This window comes from Zea mays, chromosome 4 (assembly GCF_902167145.1).
Source record: "Zea mays cultivar B73 chromosome 4, Zm-B73-REFERENCE-NAM-5.0, whole genome shotgun sequence".
In the NCBI taxonomy this organism is placed as follows: Eukaryota; Viridiplantae; Streptophyta; class Magnoliopsida; order Poales; family Poaceae; genus Zea; species Zea mays.
Window position 1 is genome coordinate 208,624,042 of NC_050099.1, and position 20,273 is coordinate 208,644,314.

Genomic DNA, 20,273 nt, shown 5'->3' on the forward strand with positions numbered 1-20,273 from the left:
TATTAGAGCAAACATGATAATTCATCTGTAACAAGTCTTAGGGGGTGTTCAAAATTTGTTGGATTATATAATCTAGGTAGATTATAATCCAAAACAAACACCTCCTTAGTAAAAATGTTTTAGCATCCTTTTGGAGTTACTCTTGTCCGGCGGCTAGCCGCCCTTAACCTTGGTTAACACGGGAGCTCTCTTGGACGCGTCAACGAAGGAAGGGGAGATAGGAAGAGTAGATCGATAAATGGCGACGTATTTCTTTCCTCACCAAAAGTTGAGTGGAGCGAGACGTGGGTTAGGGTGGCGGGGGACGGGTTCACGCAATGCTTGCGCTACACAATAACGTTCGTTCGGGCTAAGGATGGCAACGGGCACATTTTACCCGCGTGCCCGCGGGTAAAAACCCTAGAGGGTGTGGGTTTGGGTGTGAGTTTGTACCCACGTGTACGGGGTGCGAGTTTAATTCTCAACCCGATGGGTTTTTCTCTCACGGGTATGAAAATGTTACAGTCGTGCTCGTAAACCCGCGTACCCGCAATGAATATATGTGTGTAATTATATGTGTGTATATATATTATATACACATATATGTATATGTATATTTATACGTGTGTATAAATATAAATATATATATATATAGATGATATACGTATAAATATTAAGCCCGCGGATGCGGGTTTGAAAACCCTCTACCCATGGTTTCAAAAAGGATGGCAATTTGAACCCGCAAACCTGAAACCCGACGGATACTAGATCCGACGGGTACGAGTGAAGATTTTGACCTACGGGTGCAACCCGCACGCGGCCCAAAGTTTCACGGGCGTGGGCGCGGGTTTCCATTTTAACTCGTGGATGACCCGTACTCGATCCAAAATTTTGTTCATTCTTTATTTTGCACAAAGATAATTAAGATATAATATTAATTATTTTGAATACATAACTTGGATAATGATTCATGATATGATTTGTTACTGCTCAATGTGAAAATGCTTAAAATTCAGACATATAACTTAACTATTGCTGCTACTTAATTGCTAAGTAAAACTCACGGGTGACTCATAAGCCCAACAAGTTTAGGTGCAGGTTTTAAATTACACCTATGAATACGATCATGGCGGTTTTAACATTCTTCATGGATAGAGTGAGTTTTTGCTCCACTCAACCTAAACCCCATCCATTGCCATCCCCTGTTTCAAACCCATTGCCATCCATAGACTGGGCTTTGGATTCCTAGCAATTCCGTTCCCCCCTGCATCCGCGCCCGCCTGCTCCTCGTCCTCCCTCCACCCGTCTCCTATTCCCTTCCTCCCGCCGCAGCAGCGAGAGCAGAGAGCAGAGCGGAACGAGCAAATCTTGGGGGGGGGGGGGGGGTGTCGCACCCGCTCTCCCCGTGCTGCTGGTGGATTCGTTCAAGGCGGGGGCCGCCTGCCTGCCCGCCCGCTTTTCCGTACCCTGGTCCCCGGTTGGGTTGGGTTGGATTTGGTTGCGAGGTGTTGTTGGGGGTGGGCGCTCGGGTGGCGGAGTGGTTACTTCCCCGCTTGGCCTCTTGCTGCGCCCCGCTGGGCCGTGTCGTGCCATTAAAGCCGGCGCCTTTGGTTTCTCTCTCCACCTCTCTCTATCCGCCCCCGCCCCGGCTCTCTCTCTAGCTGCAGATTGGTGCCTCACCCCTAGCGGTCGGTGGTTGGGGCCGGGTTCCGACGGCTGCTCGGGAGCTCGACTGGGGCTTGGAAGTCCAAAGCCGCCGCCTCCTCGTGGCGCGCCGCTCCGGAATTCTTGCCTTCTTGGGCTCCGAATCTCGCCGCCCGGTGTTTGATTTGCGGCGTTCCTAGCGAATTCGGGGCTGATTTGCCCCCCTATGGCGAGGATTTGAGTGGACTCGAGAGGAACAAGTAGAGGGGAGTCCTGATTTGGGCCCCTGCCGTGGTATGTGCCATGAGGAAGCTCTTCTTCTCCGAGTCGGCCTGCAAGGAGACCAAGCTCCACTGCGCGCCCCACTCATGGCTGCCCCTCGAGAGGGGGAAGCTCTCCAAGTTCTCCGGCCATGCCGCCGCCGGCTCCTCCATGTAAGCTCCCGTCCGTCGCTTGTTCCCAGCCTGTTATCTCAAGATGTGCTCGTTTATGCCTCAATTGTGTTGCGCAAAACTCGGTTTTTTAGGTACCAATATTGATTTGGCTATGCAAAATTGGCGGATTGAGATGTTCATCCTCTTTTGTCTGTGTCGCAGAGAGGCATTGATGAAGATGCCGGAGCCGGCAGTGCTTCCGTACTTCAAGCCCGCGAACTATGTCGACATACTGGCTCAGATACACGAGGAGCTGGAGTCCTGCCCTCCTGACGAGAAGTCCTGCCTGTACCTGCTCCAGTTCCAGGTCTTCCGCGGCCTTGGGGAGGCCAAGCTGTCACGGAGGAGCCTCCAGTCTGCGTGGGAGAAGGCGAGCACCATACACGAGAAGCTCATCTTTGGGGCGTGGCTCAAGTACGAGAAGAAAGGGGAGGAGGCAATCTCCGACCTGCTCAGCTCGTGCTGCAAGTGCTCACAGGAGTTCAGGCTGCTGGATTTTGTGTCGCAAGTCTCCACTGGGTCACACATGATGAACTATGATGATGATGATGATGAGTCTGATGAGTTTCGGGGTTCTGCGGTGGTTCATTTCCGGATAAGAGATGATATGATTGCATGCGATCGACGGAAACTTGCAGCTCTGTCAACTCCACTGTATGCAATGCTTAACGGTGGATTTAGGGAATCCTATCTGGAGGTCATTGACATGTCTAGAAATGGTATCTCCCCTATTGGCATGAGGGCAATCAGTAAATTCAGCCTATCAGGAAGACTACCTTATTTGTCAGCAGATGCTATCTTGGAGATGCTTGATTTTGCCAATAAGTTTTGCTGCAAGGGCCTCAAGGATGCCTGTGAGCGAAAGCTTGCTTCTTTCATCTCTTCAAGGCAAGATGCTATAGATTTCATGGAGTGTGCTCTTGAGCTGGGCTGTTCCATTCTTGCTGCTTCATGCTTACAAGTGCTCTTGAATGAGCTTCCAGAGTGCTTGAATGATGAACAAGTGGTTAGGATATTCTCCTCTGCAAATAAGGCACAGAGATTGACAATGGTTGGCAATGCATCTTTCTCCCTATATTGCCTTCTCAGTGAAGTCTCCGTGAGTACCAACCCAACATCGGATGTCACTGTGAGTTTCTTGGAAAAACTGGTAGAGTCGGCATCAGATTCTAGGCAGAAGCAGCTGGCCTTACATCAGCTGGCATGCACCAGATTTTTAAGGAAAGATTACCCTGAATCTGAGTGCTTGTTCAATGCTGCCTTTTCTGCTGGCCATCTTTATTCGTTAGTGGGTTTGGCTAGATTGGCCTCTCTGAGGGGTAATAAGCATTTTGCTCTCAAGTTGCTAGACTCTGTGATGTCATCTCGGTGGCCTCTTGGATGGATGTATCAAGAGAGAGCACTCTATTTGGATGGTGATAACAAGTTAGAAAATCTTAACAAGGCTACTGAGTTGGACCCTACCCTTACATATCCCTATATGTTTCGAGCTGCATCTTTGATGAAAAGGCAAAGTGTTGAAGCTGCATTGATGGAGATAAACCGGATCCTTGGATTTAAACTGGTGCTGGAGTGCTTAGAACTAAGGTTCTGTTGCTACCTTGCCCTTGAGGATTATAGGGCTGCCTTATGTGACGTGCAGGCAATCCTCACTCTTGCCCCAGATTATCGTATGATTGGTGGCCGGGTTGCTGCCAAGCAGCTGCGAATGCTAGTGCTAGAGAATGTAGAGCAGTGGACACCTGCTGACTGTTGGATGCAACTTTATGATCGCTGGTCGTCTGTGGATGATATAGGGTCCCTCTCTGTTATATATCAAATGCTGGAGTCAGAGACTGCCAAAGGAGTTTTGTACTTTAGACAATCTTTGCTTCTTCTCAGGTAAATAAATTGATTTACGTTATTGCTTAGAAGAATAGTTAGCCTAGTCCAGTATTATAGAGTAACACAATACTGGTCATAGTAGATGCTCATGCTGTTGCACATGGTTTGGCAACTTGGCGTCTTGGCATGTCTTCCACCTACTAGTATCATGTGTCTGAAAGCTGGAATGTTTTTACATGTTTGTCTTGTCAGCATGTTTGCACATGTCTTCTGTGCTAAGTGCTAACTTGCTGCATGTCATATGATATTGCTATTTGGGATGTTAGGATTGATATGATTTTATTTTGCCTTACCAGATTAAACTGTCCTGAGGCGGCAATGAGGAGTTTGCAGCTTGCTCGTGAGCATGCTGCAAGTGATCATGAAAGGCTTGTCTATGAAGGATGGATATTGTATGATACTGGCCACTGCGAGGAAGGACTGCAGAAAGCGGAAGCATCAATTGCAATACAACGGTCATTTGAGGCATTTTTTCTGAAAGCTTATGCTTTGGCTGATTCGAGTCTTGATCCTTCGACCACAGCAACAGTTGTATCACTTCTAGAAGATGCATTGCGGTGTCCCTCAGATAGACTTCGGAAGGGTCAAGTAAGAGTTCTTTTCCCCTCCACATCATTTCCTGAATTTCACTTAGCTAAATGGACCATGAGTGATCTGGAGCCGCTTGTCCTTTTTCTTCCTTGACATGCTGCATATGTTGGGATTTAAGACATCTTGTACGAAAGACAGGAATGTAGTTGCAACTATTAAATTTTCCCTAGACTTTCATCATTCTCCTTGGAAAATATGAAGTGGAAATTTATTGCTACATTTGTTGAGTAGTCACTTTTTTGGGGCAGTGAGGGGTCTTAGATTCTTCCTATTGCTTTCATTCTTCACCTATGCATTTGTTCCACTGCCAGGCGTCGCTAAATTTTGTTTGGAAGTTAAGATGTCCTATTAATTGATTGACCATTGTTGCATTAAGTTTGAGAATTGACACTCAGTCTTAAAAATGGTTGTCCTGTTCCTCATAACATGGCAACCGATCGGCTGGATTCTTGGGTACACTATGTTTAATTTTATTTACTACCAATTAGTTGGCCTGTTAACTAAGTTAGAACATCCGATACCATGACCATTTCTGCGAATTTTCACTTTAACCTTACAGATAAATGGACCACTCCTCTCAATGGCTAATCAAAAGAAAGTTTTTTTATAGAAAAAATTACATGAACTTGTGAAACTGCGCTGTTTATGTCCCTTCATCAGTCTATTTTGAGATGTGCATAACTGCAACTTACTGATAATTATCTGACATCTTGCAGGCTCTAAACAACCTTGGAAGTGTTTATGTGGATTGTGGGAAGCTTGACCTGGCAGCTGAATGCTACATTAACGCCCTAAAGATCGGCCACACCAGAGCGCACCAAGGCCTTGCGAGGGTTCATTTCCTTCGGAACAACAGAGTCGGTGCGTATGATGAAATGACCAAGCTGATAGAGAAGGCCAGGAACAACGCGTCGGCATACGAGAAGAGATCTGAGTACTGCGAGCGGGAGCTGACGAAAACGGACTTGCAGATGGTCACCAAACTCGACCCTCTGCGAGTCTACCCCTACAGATACCGTGCTGCTGGTAAGTGCCGTTTGCCCGCTTCCTGCTGCATGGCATATCTAGTTTCTTATACTTTTAATACGACAAAGCTAGGACGTGATGTGATCCTAGCCCCACCAGATTCAAAGCAGGTTGAAACTTAGAATATAAAAATTCTTGACACGGTAGTTTATTAATTGTTAATGGATGTAGCTCATGTGTGCTCAACTCCCAAGTGGTTGGTGCTACTTTAACGAACCAACTACCATGGTTCCTAACATAAAAGCTGGTGAGAAGTCAATGTATGTAGCCTGCCGCTGCCTACGTTCAATTTTCTATCAGTAGGTGTAACAACCATAATATATTTGCATCCAGCCCACGAATTAGCTCACCCGTTCCTTGTTTTTCTGTTTCCTGCTTTGCTGACGCGGACTCGTTCCTAACTCGATTATTGGCGCGCAGTGCTGATGGACAACCACAAGGAGAAAGAGGCCGTCGCGGAGCTGACCAGGGCGATCGCCTTCAAGGCGGACCTGAACCTGCTCCACCTGCGCGCGGCCTTCCACGAGCACATCGGCGACATCTCGAGCGCCCTCCGGGACTGCCGCGCGGCCCTCCTGGTGGACCCCAACCACCAGGAGATGCTGGAGCTGCACCACCGGGTGAACAGCCAGGAACCATGAGCGGAGCGCCGCCATGGTGTACATACAGGACGTGATAGGAAGCCCCTCATAGCCAACCCCCCGCCATACCAGTGTATGTTTTGTACCATACACAGCATGTCAATGTAAGGATAGTAGAAAAGCCACTTTAGGTCCCTCCCTGGCTCCCTCCCCTTGCAAACCAAACACCTACATTCCTTGTGTGCCTAGTTAGATATGTTGTTTGCCATATAGCCTTTCCCTTAGTAAATTATTGTTGTCGACTGTGATTAAGCCTCCTAATTGTACCCGCCACGTGGCCCGTGCTGCCAGAATCAAGAAGTTTTGACTGTACCTTCTGTATGTAAATGCAATGGGGGAAAAATGATGAATGGAAGCTTTTGTCAAGCCTGCAGGCAACTTGCTGGCCACTGAATGATTGATTGCACATGTGCAGGTATGTGCTTTTGGCTGTTGATTAGCTGGAGCGTTCTTTCTTGCTACTACTATTACTATACTACCCGTCGGTCAGGATTAGCATGCAGTCATTATTGCACTCATTGGGGGTGAAGATTGGAGGAGAGCAACGGCTGACAAACAACAATCACAACACCCTCTGAAAATGAATGGTCAATGGCAGAGGACGGGGGACAGGGCATCACTTTCTGAGGCTGAATGGTCCATGAATAGTGGAATCGGAACGTTCCAGTTCCCGAGTGACGGGAACGGGACAAATCGTAGGATTCCTTTTTACCCACGATGATGAGCAGCACTTGGTGGCGTGCTTGCATCCGTAAGAGCTAGTGATGGCAATTGGGATTTTCCCGTCTAAGAATGGCTTTCCATACCTGTCCCCGCGAACGCTCATGTGAGAGCTTTTTCTCCCATCCCGTCCCCATCGAGGAATTTATTCCCGTGGGGAACCCCGTGGAGAATCTGTCCCCGCTAGAAGTATAATATTTAAAGATAAATTTAAATTGATTGTATTAAATTAATACAAATTTAACAAACAAGATCGAAAATTATAAGAGATATCTACTTTAAAGTTTAGTTTTCTATTTTATAAATGCCATGCATTGAGTTCTTACTATAATTTTAACAAGTAATTGACTAACTTGGATAAAATAGTTTCGTGGGACGGGTACACGGGGCACGGGGACGGTTCTCCGTCCCCATCCTCGCGAACCCGATGAGGATTAAATTTTTCCATTTAGATCCCTGCGGAGACTAAATTAATCTCATACCCGTTTTTTAATAGGGGAATTCCCTGCCGGGAATCGAAGATCAGATCCCTATTGTTATCTCTAGTCAGAGCTGCATGGGGTACGGGTGAGGGGAATGCCAGAGCCGGTGGGACGACACGAGTGGCGCTGACGCAGTCGTAGGTGGGCGTGGCGATGGTCCGGGCTAGTGGAGTAGAGAGAAGGATGAAAAGACTGTGCCACGGGTCCTAGTACAAAAACAGTAGCCGAAGAAGATGTTAGATATTGGTCCATTTTGTTTGACGACTGAATCACTTCTATCAAACAAGCTAGTGACAGGGACGAATCCATTCCTCTCGGCTAAAGAATACTAGCTAGGACGGCTCTATTATTGAAAACAGAGCTCGAACGGTGCCAAAACACCTTGGCTATCTCTACTCGCTATTATATTTAAGGCACCAGGTTTTACGGTCGTCTTACGTTATACTTTTACAAAAAAGTCTCTACATTTTTCTAAATTAACTCAGCGTAAAATATTAAATAGTAGCCGAAGAAGATGTTAGAATTGGTCCATTTTGTTTGACGACTGAATCACTTTTATCAAACAAGCTAGTGACAGGGGACGAATCCATTCCTCTCGGCTAAAGAATGCTAGCTAGGACGGTTCTATTATTGAAAACAGAGCTCCAACCGTGCCAAAACACCTTGGCTTATCTCTACTCTCTACTATATTTAAAGCACTAACGTAAAAATGTTAAAAAGCGGTGTAGGAGGTGGAGTTTGAAACCTACACCCTGATGGAAGAAGGGTGGAAGACACTAGACGAAGCTATCTAACCAGTAGAACATCATGCTCAGGTGTTTATAATATTGAATATAAATTGTACATATGTATATATGATTTTTTGTAAAATAAAAAATAATCGTATCGGGCCGGGCCAGCATTATGGGCCGAGGCTACGACCCAAGAACCGCACGACGCTCGTGCCAGGTTGGCCCAGACGCTATTAAATGGGTCGTGCCTCGGGCCGGCTCGGCAGATACAGTCCTTTTGGCCATCTATACCTCCGCACGATAATGATGGTCCCCGCCTCAGTTGCCACCACCTCGTTCGCCATTCTACTTCTTTTCTCTCTCCCCTCATGCCTCCACCTCCGGGCCACCCCATTCTCGTTAGAGGGCATAGGAGCATACGCCTCCTCCCCGTATTTGTCCGACACCAGGCCCGACACCGACTCGCGCAGTGGCTGTTGCATGTCCACGAGGACATTTCACATCATGCGCGCACCATCGTTTTCACCATCGTCGGACGTCCCGTTTGTCTTCCCGGCCTTCGCCCTGTTCTTCCACCCCAACCTGCTGCCCTCGCCCACGTCGCAACCGCGAGCCGATCGACACTCGTTGACACGGGTACGGGGCGAGTCGGTCATGCTCCTGGCCTTTCTCCGTACGTGCCGTCGAGGAGGACATGGTGGCACCAGCCACACTTAGGTTATCTTAGTGATGAGGAGTCCAGGTCTGAGACATTGGACAACCAAGGCCCGTAGCGTGGCAGCAGTCTACATATGCTACGGAGTTGGTAGTGGTGTTGTGTCGCTTCGGCGGGTCCAGGGTTGGGAAGACACTCGCATTCACTTGCCCTTCTCAGATTGACGTCTGATGCGGGTGCTTCTCGGTTTTGATCTGCTCCGCCTGGGGTTCTTTCTCCGTTTGCATGCTCTCACCCTATATATCTAGCGGTATACTACCTATGTCGTCTCCAGATGCCCAGGTCTTCGTCGTGTCCTTCTCCAGCAACGAACATGTATGTCCGCCTCTTCCCTTCCCCTCCTGCTCTACGAAACCTTGGAAGTGTGGGAGGCGAGTGATGGGGGTCTCTGATTTGCTGCCTATGGTACTCATGCGTTCATAAAAAATATTATGCGGAGAACGGAGACAATCAATAAAAAATCTTAAGATCTTTTTAGTAGATAATTTATGTTGATATTGTTGTGAGCGGTCGCAACGCATGGGTAACCGACTAGTCATGCTTTAATTTGTAGTAGTACCTCGCATCTTTTGTTTTGGTCTAATCGTTCACAATATTTTCGTTGGTTTGCCGAACAACAATCTCGACAAATACCATCGTCCCATGCATGTCCTATCACACCATGATCTCCAGCACAAACTGAAAATGGGAAACAAGCCAAGCTGCGTCGTCAACTAGGCGATATTGGTGTAACCATCCAGGCAAACCACAAATGACAAAAGTTGGAGGCCTTTTGCTGGCTCTCTCATGTGCACAACTGCCGCTCGCCAAATGTCGAAAACGTCAAGAATACTCTGTTGTGGAGTTTGGGCAGCAACTTGCTCAACCATCGTACAGCAGCACGGGATTCGTGGTCCGGAACCATTGATAACCGGACTGATTGTCTAATTAATTCATATAAGACTAGGTGAGTGCCCGTGTGTTGCAACGGTGGAACGTACAGCAAATTATGTACAAATATGTGTTACTAGGTGGATGCCCGTGCGTTGCAACGGGAAGATAAAATATCACAATAACTCATGTACAAATGTGTTATAATATTATAGAAAAAGGTTACAAATGTGTTATAATGTTTAGGAAAGAAAACAAAGCCACTGCCTGTGCATTCACTGGGACCTGAAAACATTAGGTGGACTAACCTCTCCACAGGACGAAAAGGCAATATAGTTGCAATTGCAATCACACAAAAAAGTGGTCTGCACAAGAAAGTGTATATCATGGCAGATGTTCTTCGGACTTAAAAAATAATACACGAGAAAAAGAAGACATGGAAAATATGTAGTTCTACACGCATATTGTTGATGCACCATCGGTATTGCAGGAATCAACTTGTCTTACAATTTCTAATAATAGTCAAATATGTCGACAACCGTACATTAATCTAATCTTTTTTAGCGATACTAATAAGTCGTTGTTGTATGTTTGGAGGGATAGCATAGCGGCATGAATTCTCCTCGTAACTTAATAGATCAATTACAAAGTTCCTTCGAAGAATCTTTGTATCCTACACACAAAGACATAAGAGAACAATACGTCAAATTTATATTATGTAACTGAAATGTATGTTTAAACATGAACCAAACGTACTCCACTCACCCTATTAAATTCCATTCGTCTACCACTCCCCCACATGACCATAGCTTGTAGAACGAAGTAGCTTGTATTAACCCTACAGAATAATGTTTGGCCAACTATATTATATACAATGGTTATCATAGAAAAAATTTAAACTGTTGAGAATATGGTATTAAGAAAATACCCTTTTAAGTCCAATGGAAGACCAGACCGAATTGTATGTTCCCACTTAAAAATATCATGTGCCCATCCAGAACGTTTCTTATTGTAGGCAATCTTATATTTCTTAGAGGCCATGATAATTGCTTCTGCAAACCTCTTGTATGGCATGTGTTTACACCAATCTTCAGTGGGTGTAAAGTCCATAAAAGTTACGTGCTTTTTACCATGATCGATTATGAAAAGTGCGTAGCATCCGTTGAATTTCCATGGCATAAGAACCTACAAAATACCAGTCATTAGGATTGCAACGAAGTGCCTTTTATAAATACATTCGAAATGAACACATACTTACATATTTACAACCAGTGATATAATAGTTCAATGAAGGCCAACAGTCGAGTGTTTTGGCTAACTCTTCTGTTGTAGGATCCTGATGGTACTTTGCAAGTTTACCAAAACCAACCATTCTCTAGATAAATATATATACATGTCCACATTAGGATTATATGTATAGATACAATATATTACTACATTATTGATTGGAAACAAACTTACCCAGAAGCGCATGTCCATATAATGTTTTTTATCCTTTATCATTTCATCTTTCGACATATGTGACTCTTTAATGGCCAACAATCGAACAGCCATGTCAAAGCATTTTAGAGTCATATCTAGATTTACCCTTAATACGTTTTGCAGGTCTTTGACAGATATTTCTATCTTAAAAGGGTTGAAACTTCGCACCCATGTCATCCTGTAATGCAACATGACAAAAGTATATATCAAAACTTTACGTAGTTGGTACATATAAAATAGATAAAACAATGAGCACTTACTCTAATGTCGTATCATCTTGGATTGTCATGATGTAATCACATAGAACATCTATTAAATCGGCTTTGGTCACTGGCATGTCCTTTGTGGAAAGGCCACTCAGTAAAAACTCATTAGTGCACTCATCGGTCGGGATTTTTATAGGAGTTCTTTTATCCCAATCATGAACAAACCACCTTTCTAAGTCTGCTTGAGTGATGGGGCCATCACCATCTTCCATCAATACTTTGTTTTCTTCAGATACACAAGGTAGTTTCCTCTTCTTAGGATTTGTGGGACTATCTAATATCTGAACATCAGAGGAGCATCCAGCATCGACTTCTTTGTCATACTTGTATAACGGACACCCCTTTCTCTTGTTTATATCTGAGGATAGTAATATAGCAGCCAATTTTTTCCTAAAGTGTGACATGTCGTCCTGCAAATAAGAAACAATTTATTTAGCAATTATATGTATCAATTGGATTGACATAATAATAACATAAGACAGCAAACAGATATTCATGTTATAGCCACATGTAATGTCATAGTAGTAATAATATACCTGGGTAAAATTATCAGATAGTTCATCCCCTGTCCAGTACTCGATATAGTTTAGTAGAAAGAGGCCACACGAGGAGCTACATCAACCAGATGATAAAATGTCAAGATTAACAGCAATGAATATTAATAGCAACACATAAGAATATATGGTGTACCTATCTGTTTGCTTTGCATATTCCATTTCTATTTCTTTAAGTGGCCAAGAAGCAACTCGGAGGTCTGGCCACCTATGATCTGTTAACTCCTTACGCTGAGATACCATATCAATTTGTCTTTGGAGTCCTTTTATCTTTATTATTATTATAAAAACATAGAATTAGAAGTTGAGAGTTTAAGTTAATAAGGGATTCGTAATTGTTGAGTTTGTATAAACTCACAGTGGCAATGAGGTCATTGCGACCGGATGATGTACCAAGTGAGTCGAGCACTTGTATCTCCATATTTCTTGCATTGATCACAGCAAGATACCAGTGCATTTCTCGAATATTTATTGGAATAAACACCTACAAGTCAATTATAAATATTGCATAATAATACATGTAAACACTAACCGTGTAGATTGCAATCTCGTATTTACCATGTCATGGTCTAGATAAAGTAAAACTCTTCTTTCAGCGCTAGATATTTGTGCCATGTCTTTACTTGGATATAACTCATCTGTTTTAGTTTCAACATCACCGTCTCGCTTTAGAAAGTTGAACTGAAAAGCATTTTCTATGTGTACACGACCTCCAGATCGGCATTTTAGATGCTCTTGAGCTTTTATTAAATTTATGTAACAGTCTATCACCTGCAAGTATGTAAGTTATGGTTTAAAATACCAGGGTGAGTATCTTGGAAGTGTGGTGCTCCTAGCTAGTTGAATTATCATGAATTACCTCATCACCTAGATATGCGTCCGGTTGAAATAGGCATTCCATCCACTTCCTTTCCACAAAAGCATCATCAATAAGCACGACTTCTACCCTTGGTTCACAAGGGATTTCTTTAATCCAATCGATGAGTGCAAGATCACCCTGCGTGCAAATATAATCTACGAACGAAACAGTCATGAGATCAAACATGAATCACTTGCAATAAAAACAATACAAATTGATGCAGACGATAGTATGGAAGTTATCATACCTTTCGGAACTATTGTAGTAGTCACCGATTTTTTTGGCTTGTTATGAGACAAGGACATTAGTAGAGATTCATCTATAGATAATGTATTATCTCTTTGGATGATTGTAAGTGCAACATTTTCCTCTTTAGAATCCATCCACAGGAGACAAAAACCTATAATCATTGTTACTATGTATTATTTGAAACACGATTCAAATGTTTCTACTATAACCAGCTAAACAATTTTACATGCATTAGTGATAACATAATAATGAAAAATTAATATTGCAAATCAAATGATATAAAATATGATATAAAATAGGACGGCGTCGCCATGAGGCCGCTCGCACGAACGCGCACATGTTCTGCAAGATGCTCACGATATCCGATACCAGCACACACATCTTTAGAAATATAGTGTTCACATACAGTGTTGGCCGAGTTCACATACATTATACCAAAAGAAATAAATTCACAGTCCAGCTACGTCGTAAGGACCTCCTTATAGACAATATTCTTTGTGTATGTTACGCCATTTATTGTTGACTTCTTTTGCACCCCCTTCTTCATTTTATCATCAGTGACTGGAATTACAAGTACCTTCACATTCAATCGAGTTGTGGCCCTTGAGAGAGCAACATATAGCTGGCCATGAGAGAACACTGGTTCGGGCAAGTACACAGCAACATTAGGAATCGTCTGTCCCTGAGACTTGTTAACAGTCATGGCGAAACTTAGTCTTACTGGAAACTGCTTCCTTTTAAAATGGAAAGGGAACATCTCGTCATCAGAAGGGCACAGGGGTATACGAGGCAAGAAAACCCGCATTCCAGCATGCTGACCAAGGACAATTTCAGCATCGATACTATTTTTTTGGAAACCACGTACCACCAGCCGTGTACCGTTGCAAAGTCCGTTAGCAGGGTCTATATTCCTAAGTAACATGATTGGGCACCCAATTTTGAGCTTCAGAACGTGCGGGGGTAGTCCATTAGGACTCAGCGTGTTTAGGAATTCTGATGGATAATAGTTATTAGGATCGTCCATCGCGGTGTCAAAGCTATGGTACATCATCTGCTCCCGTTGGAAACGATCGATCATCCTCATATTTATCATATCCACCCAGTCGTTCCGAGTAGTCAATATTGCTCTTGAAGTGATGTAGCTTGTATTAGACATGTTTTCGTTTAGACTGGGGTAAATGTCATCTATCAATCTGTCAAGGTCGTGGTCATCACCGGTATATGACACACATACCTCATCTGGAAGACGAACATCACCATCGTTGTTCACTTCCTCAGTTCCACCACCGACACGCAACAAATATTCTGCAAACCATGGGTCGCTCTTTGCTCTCATGTTGCGAACAAGCTTTAGGTGGCACATTGATTCCCATAGGTAAGAACTCCGTAGAGAGGCAGCAACTATCTGAGCCCTTGACCCCTTACGTACAACAGGGAGTACTTGTCTGAAATCTCCCCCAAACACAATAGTCTTCCCACCAAAGGGCAGACCAGGGCGTCCCATGATATCACGCATGCTGTTGTCCAACGCTTCAATTGATTGTCGCTTAGCCATTGATGCCTCGTCCCAAATAATGAGCGACGCTTTCTGTAGCAACTTTGATGTCCCACTTTGTTTCGTGAAGGTACATATAGCACCATCATCAATAGTAAGTGGTATCTTGAAGCGTGAATGGGCAGTTCTCCCACCAGGCATTATGGAAGCCGCAACCCCAGATGTAGCTGTTGCAACTGCAATCTTGCCCTGACTACGTAGCACCGCAAGCAATGCCTTATACAGATAAGTCTTTCCAGTCCCACCAGGCCCATCCACAAAGAACATACCGCCATTACTGGTGTCAACAACAGATAAGATCTTTTCATAGGCAGACTTCTGCTCCTCATTTAGGGTTTCGTGCAAAGCAACATCTTCTGTCGTCGCCTCGATACTTTCCTCCTCGTAAATCTCTCTATCAATACCTTGTGAATCGTCATATCTATCGATGATAGCAGGGAGAGGGAATGTCTTTATGTCTTTACCCATTGACTGCAACATGTTTCTAATGTCAATCAAGACCAGCTGCTGCAAATGAGTTTTGCTCTGAGTAATACGATGATAATCCTCGGACATTGTGTCAAGGTGTCTCTGCCACAATTCGGCCACATCATTTGGCTCGCAGTAAACCAGTATCGTTGCAAACAACCTTCGTAGCGCTGATGGCATTTGGTAAAGAGCAGCTTCATTGAGGCACTCATCTATTGTGTTGTCTGCTTCAAGTAATCCCCTTCTTTGTGCTGCCTCACGAAACGATGGTAGTGTGTCACCGTCTACTGTCCTTAGATCCACATAGGAGGTAGCACCAGTCACATGGTTTAGGAGGAGCCGAAGATAGAAGCGCTCCCCTTCAGATGGTAGAGCAGAGACGATTCTACCGACTTGTCCACCCGTATTTCGTTTCCTCCTTTGCCACACTTTGCCCTGCTTCCAAGTGTACCACTCAGGGAAGTCACGATACAGGATGCCCCGAGCCTCCTCGTATAGCTTATTCGCTTCAAAATATGCTGTAATCATTGACCTATCAGCACCTGGACGGTTGACGACTCGCTCGACCATTTGTCGCTCGTGAAACGTCACCATGTGCATGTTTGGAAGATGGAGTTGCAGCTGCATCACAGATGGAGAGTTCTGACTAAGCTCAAATCCATATATCCTCCATAAGGCTTCCGGAGGAGTCACCCACCTTGCATCTCTATACTGCTGGATCTCATCTACATCATCATTTTCCTTACTCGCATCTCTCATAACAACCGACGCACGATCATGGCCTTTGTATATGTACTTGAACAGGTACTTAACAGCCTTGATGCTCCCACACGCCTCAACATTGATGTGACAGTTGAAGAGCCGAAGGAGGTAAGGGTTGTAAGGGACAACCCATCTATTGTCCAATTCACATCCTCGAACATTTGCCTTACGCCCATCGTCACGACGTCTGTAATTAGGATATGAATCCTTCCCTTGCATGGTTGCCTCACAGAAATGCCGTGGGTATTGATTCTTGCACGATGCACGACCCTTAGTGCATGGGCAGTTAGGGTTTAGAGACCCGCACGGGCCATGCATCATATGCTTGATAACCATCTTTCGCAGTTCAGGGTACTTGTTGGATGGGATCTCAGCTGAGATCAAAAGGTCATACTGTTCAGGGCACGTGAGCTTGTACTTCCTTTGCATGATGAGTAGAAAATGGGCATGTGGCAAACCTCATTTCTGAAATTCCACGACGTAGACGTAGGCTCGGACTTTACCGAGAATATCCTGTTTAGTCAACCTATGCTTTAGCTCCTGTAGTTTCGCATGAAAGACACGCACTACAAGATCCGGACGATCTTGCGGTGTCTGTCCAGGTAGAAGCTCTCTCCTTATCTCATCCCAGTTAGGGTTACATGTCATGGTAAGAAAGATGTCTGGTTTACCAAACTTCCGCACCAGAGCCATAGCATCCATATATCGACGTCTCATGTCACGAGGACCGCCAATAAACGACGGTGACAACACAGTTCGCTTTCCAACCTTCTCTCCTCTAACATCTCCATCTAACATGCTATCCACCAAGCCCTGGTATAGGTCTGCCCTTAACCGATCCTGGTTCTTACGTATGAAATCTAAACGGGAGCTCTCAATCTTAATGTATGTGTCGACCGCGAACTGCTGGAAAAGCCGTTTACCATGAAGTATTGGATTGAATACCCCTGGACGTATCTGAAATTTGTAGCAGTAGTAATCACGCACGGACACACATAGATGGGTAGGAGGTTCTGCATACGCAAGAATTGATTATTTAGTGATGCCGAAAACATATTTAATAATGTGAACAACTTAGAAATTACAAAGAAACAACTAACCCGCATCTTCATCATTTGCATTACTTGCCCTATGCGTCGCCCGGTATGCATCCACTTCGTCCATGGATACACCAACCTTTGGGATATTTGCATGCCATCCAAGTTCACCTCTAGGGAAGAACAGTGGATATGATAGCGCATCGTAGCATCCATGGTATGAGCGGATGCCGTGGCTTGACCTATCCTTCCCATGTAGCATAACACTCTTGCTGAACTGGCCTCGCCGTTCGCTCCCCTCGATCCAGACAGCGGCCACCTCCGAAGTGAGAGGTGTGTTATATGTCTTCTGGTTCAACGTCTGGTCAAGGTTCAATGCGATGTGATAGTCAGCAAGGTTCTCAACATGACCCATGCTCCTAAGGTGCTCAGAGTACGGATTTCCACGAAGTATGCCAACTATCTGTTTAATAACCTCTTGGTCTTTCTGAATCTGATCTTCACGACACTTACGGTATCGATGCTCGAGACTGGGATCATCATCGTAAAAGTAAAGCTCTAGGTGCTTATGCTCTGCCCCACATTCACTACCAAATGACTTGATATTATGGTACATCATGCCTTGTGCACGGAATGTGTAAATACCAGAATCCCTCATATTAGTTGTCATACTGTCGAGGCAACAGTACAGGGAAGTGAAAGAAAAATGGCCATTAAAAAACCTGATGTTATCACGAAAGTGCTTAGCATCAGAGTCTGCACTATCCCACAACCGCCTGAGCTGGGGAGGGGTCTCTAGTGGGGCTAGCTCAACCTTCCCACCTCGACAGCAAAACCCAGGCGGCTCATACTCAAACTTCTTCGCAGTGCAATAACCACAGTCGGGAACGGGCTTCAGCATATGTGTTTCTTCAGGGATGTTACTGTAGACCTTGTCGTACGGGTCAGGCATATCAGTGACAACAGATTGATCTTGAGTACCATCTATCTCGAAGTCCTCGTTAGTGTCCTCATCTGATATTTTTTTGGAAAAGAACGATTAAGACATTTGAATTTATATACGCATTGGTATTGTAATAGAAATTGACATAAGTACATTTACCAGCGAATAGATATCCCTCGTTCTCATCATTATCCTCTCCGAATATGACACCCTCATCATCGTCATCAACTGGATCGTGAAAATACAATCCAAGTAAAAGACAGGGCATTCAGGGTTGAGAAAATATATAACCTCAATAAAGATTTTTAACAATTACCATTGGAAATGATCCTTGGGATTGACGGGCTTTGCTCCAACCCACTGCTTGGTTGGACCATGTTTGCAATCCCATGTGTTGCCACGATCGCACTTTGGCGTGTATTCCTATATTGTACTGATGGAAACACACGTTTAGTCGGACTACATTTTATCGTCGTCGTGCAAGATCCATTTAAAACTGGTTAGTATAATTACCAGTGTTGTTGATCTCTATAGTTGAACCGGGTTGTGTCGAATCATCCATTTGTCCGACGTCACTGATAGTATCCTCAGTCAAAGTAGTCATGTTACGTGCAATGTTTGCTTCAAATTTCTTGTTTTGACGGGCTAAGATAGCTTGTCTTTCACCAGGCAGAACATGATGTTTACGTCTTAGTGGCCCAGTAGACATATCGGGTGAATCGACATCCTCAGTTTTTGTTGAAGCTGGCATGAAAGGTGTACTGGTGTATTCAGGGATAACCCAGTCGCATGCGTTATCAGAGGATGAATCAGGTTCTGATACATCTGCTGTAGGGTGTACAACCTCAGAGGTATATGTTGGGACCTCCATGGCGATGGACCCCTGATTCAAAGTGCTTGCTTGCAGTGCTCTACGTTTTCTTATGTACTCTAACTTTCCCTCTTTCCGCCTTGGTGTCTGATTATACAACCTAAGCTGTTCATTTTGGTCACCTATAAAATATGAACACAATTACTTTCCATTTGTAGGTTTATGCGCAGATTTAATAATCAAAAGTGGATGTTGTTCATCACCTCCTGACACATTGGGCATCACATTGTGTCCCTTGTTTTGTTGACGTGCTTCACGACGCTTCCTATTCTTCTCGTTTTTTTGTTCAACGGACATCGCTGCATATCTTTCCCTATCCCGTTTCCTCTTACGCTCCTTAGCATCGACCATTGGTCCGAGCAATTCATTTTGATCACCTATAATGTAAGTTAGTGTATTAGTGTTCCCTACTTACTACGTTTCGACGATGTATGGTTAGTTTGTGTATTGACCTTTACCTCTAATGATATTGCTAGAGATGTCTGTGAATGGTTTGCGACCGGCATTATGTCCCATCTGATCTATAACAAGAACAGTACCCGAGAAAACATGAGCATAAAAATAATACTGCAAGAACCAAGGGTGAAATGATATGACTGCAATAAACGAAGCGAATAGAAGATCAAAAAAGATGCCCTTGGTAATAGAGGTTATAGAAACAAGCATCATAACCAAGAATAAAGAGATAAGATGTAGAGAGAGTTGATAGGAGAACGATTTTGGTGTCTGTATAAGATATTGTATTATATTTCAAGTTTGAACTGCATAGATAGATATGGGTGCCGCGCTAAGTAATTGTTTTCATAACTCTGATGATGTGGAATATCTTCCTGGTGCACGCCTAGCTCCTATAGATGGGCTTCGGTATACCGAATGTACATTAAAGTTGTTCTGGATTTGATCTGTATATTTGACATAATTTCACGAGCGAAGTTACTAATTTAATGTCAAAATGACACAACATTAAACCAATATTAGTGTTCTAAATGGAAAACGTACGGGCTAAACGATTTGATGTTCCACTTATTCATTGATATGTCACAGTAGAACAAAATGTTTTACAAAACTTGACACATGTAAGGTGCATCAATAAAAGTACATGTATTCCATCATAAAATTCAGATCTGCAAAAGTTACAGACTCTATCTACGCCTTTGTTCGTCAAGATATCTAACAGCAAACTGACGATCGTTTCGCGCCACCAAAGCCTTTTGAATTGCTGCAATGAGTGCAACATTTAATCACATGTATACTCAGTTCACAATATAATGAAAACAAGTACATAATTTTGATGTATGTAATCTTATAAAATACTTACGTTCAAAATAATGGGTGTTGTGATGGAACGGTTTGAAGTGTATTGTTGTATGGTCAGTTGATTCGAGACACTCTAGAATAGCAAATTTAAATATTCAATATTAATCATTATAAAAGAAAAATTAGTGAATAATGTGTTTGCAAGGCGTAAACATATGTTGTACCTTGTTTTCTGAACCGCCGAAACATGGTC

At 43.9% G+C, this 20,273-nt stretch overlaps 1 protein-coding gene and 2 long non-coding RNA genes across 5 annotated transcripts; 1 reads left to right on the forward strand and 2 right to left on the reverse strand.

The window, feature by feature from the left end:
* The first annotated feature begins 1,109 nt into the window (after positions 1-1,109).
* LOC100279911 (uncharacterized) lies at positions 1,110-6,593 on the forward strand. 3 transcript variants are annotated; one of them, XM_008678905.3, is made up of 5 exons: positions 1,110-2,057; positions 2,220-3,938; positions 4,238-4,529; positions 5,249-5,558; positions 5,979-6,593. In XM_008678905.3, exons 1-5 carry the CDS (start codon positions 1,927-1,929, stop codon positions 6,197-6,199), a joined length of 2,673 nt encoding a protein of 890 aa, XP_008677127.1. In that variant the 5' UTR covers positions 1,110-1,926; the 3' UTR covers positions 6,200-6,593.
* Positions 6,594-12,839: 6,246 nt separating this feature from the next.
* On the reverse strand, positions 12,840-13,248 carry LOC103655876 (uncharacterized). Its single transcript, XR_004857932.1, has 2 exons — positions 13,126-13,248; positions 12,840-13,033 (listed from the first exon to the last, which is right to left on the reverse strand). It is a non-coding gene; the product is annotated as an uncharacterized lncRNA (long non-coding RNA).
* Positions 13,249-19,857: 6,609 nt separating this feature from the next.
* On the reverse strand, positions 19,858-20,269 carry LOC103654537 (uncharacterized). The gene is made up of 3 exons (XR_566162.2): positions 20,245-20,269; positions 20,082-20,153; positions 19,858-19,982 (listed from the first exon to the last, which is right to left on the reverse strand). It is a non-coding gene; the product is annotated as an uncharacterized lncRNA (long non-coding RNA).
* Between the last annotated feature and the right edge of the window lie 4 nt (positions 20,270-20,273).

Coding starts and splice junctions, on each gene's coding strand:
- LOC100279911 (XM_008678905.3), top strand. CDS start 1,927: ATGAGGAAGCTCTTCTTCTCCGAGTCGGCCTGCAAGGAGACCAAGCTC. Junction 2,058..2,219: donor GCCGCCGCCGGCTCCTCCAT/GTAAGCTCCCGT, acceptor TCTGTGTCGCAG/AGAGGCATTGATGAAGATGC. Junction 5,559..5,978: donor CTACAGATACCGTGCTGCTG/GTAAGTGCCGTT, acceptor ATTGGCGCGCAG/TGCTGATGGACAACCACAAG.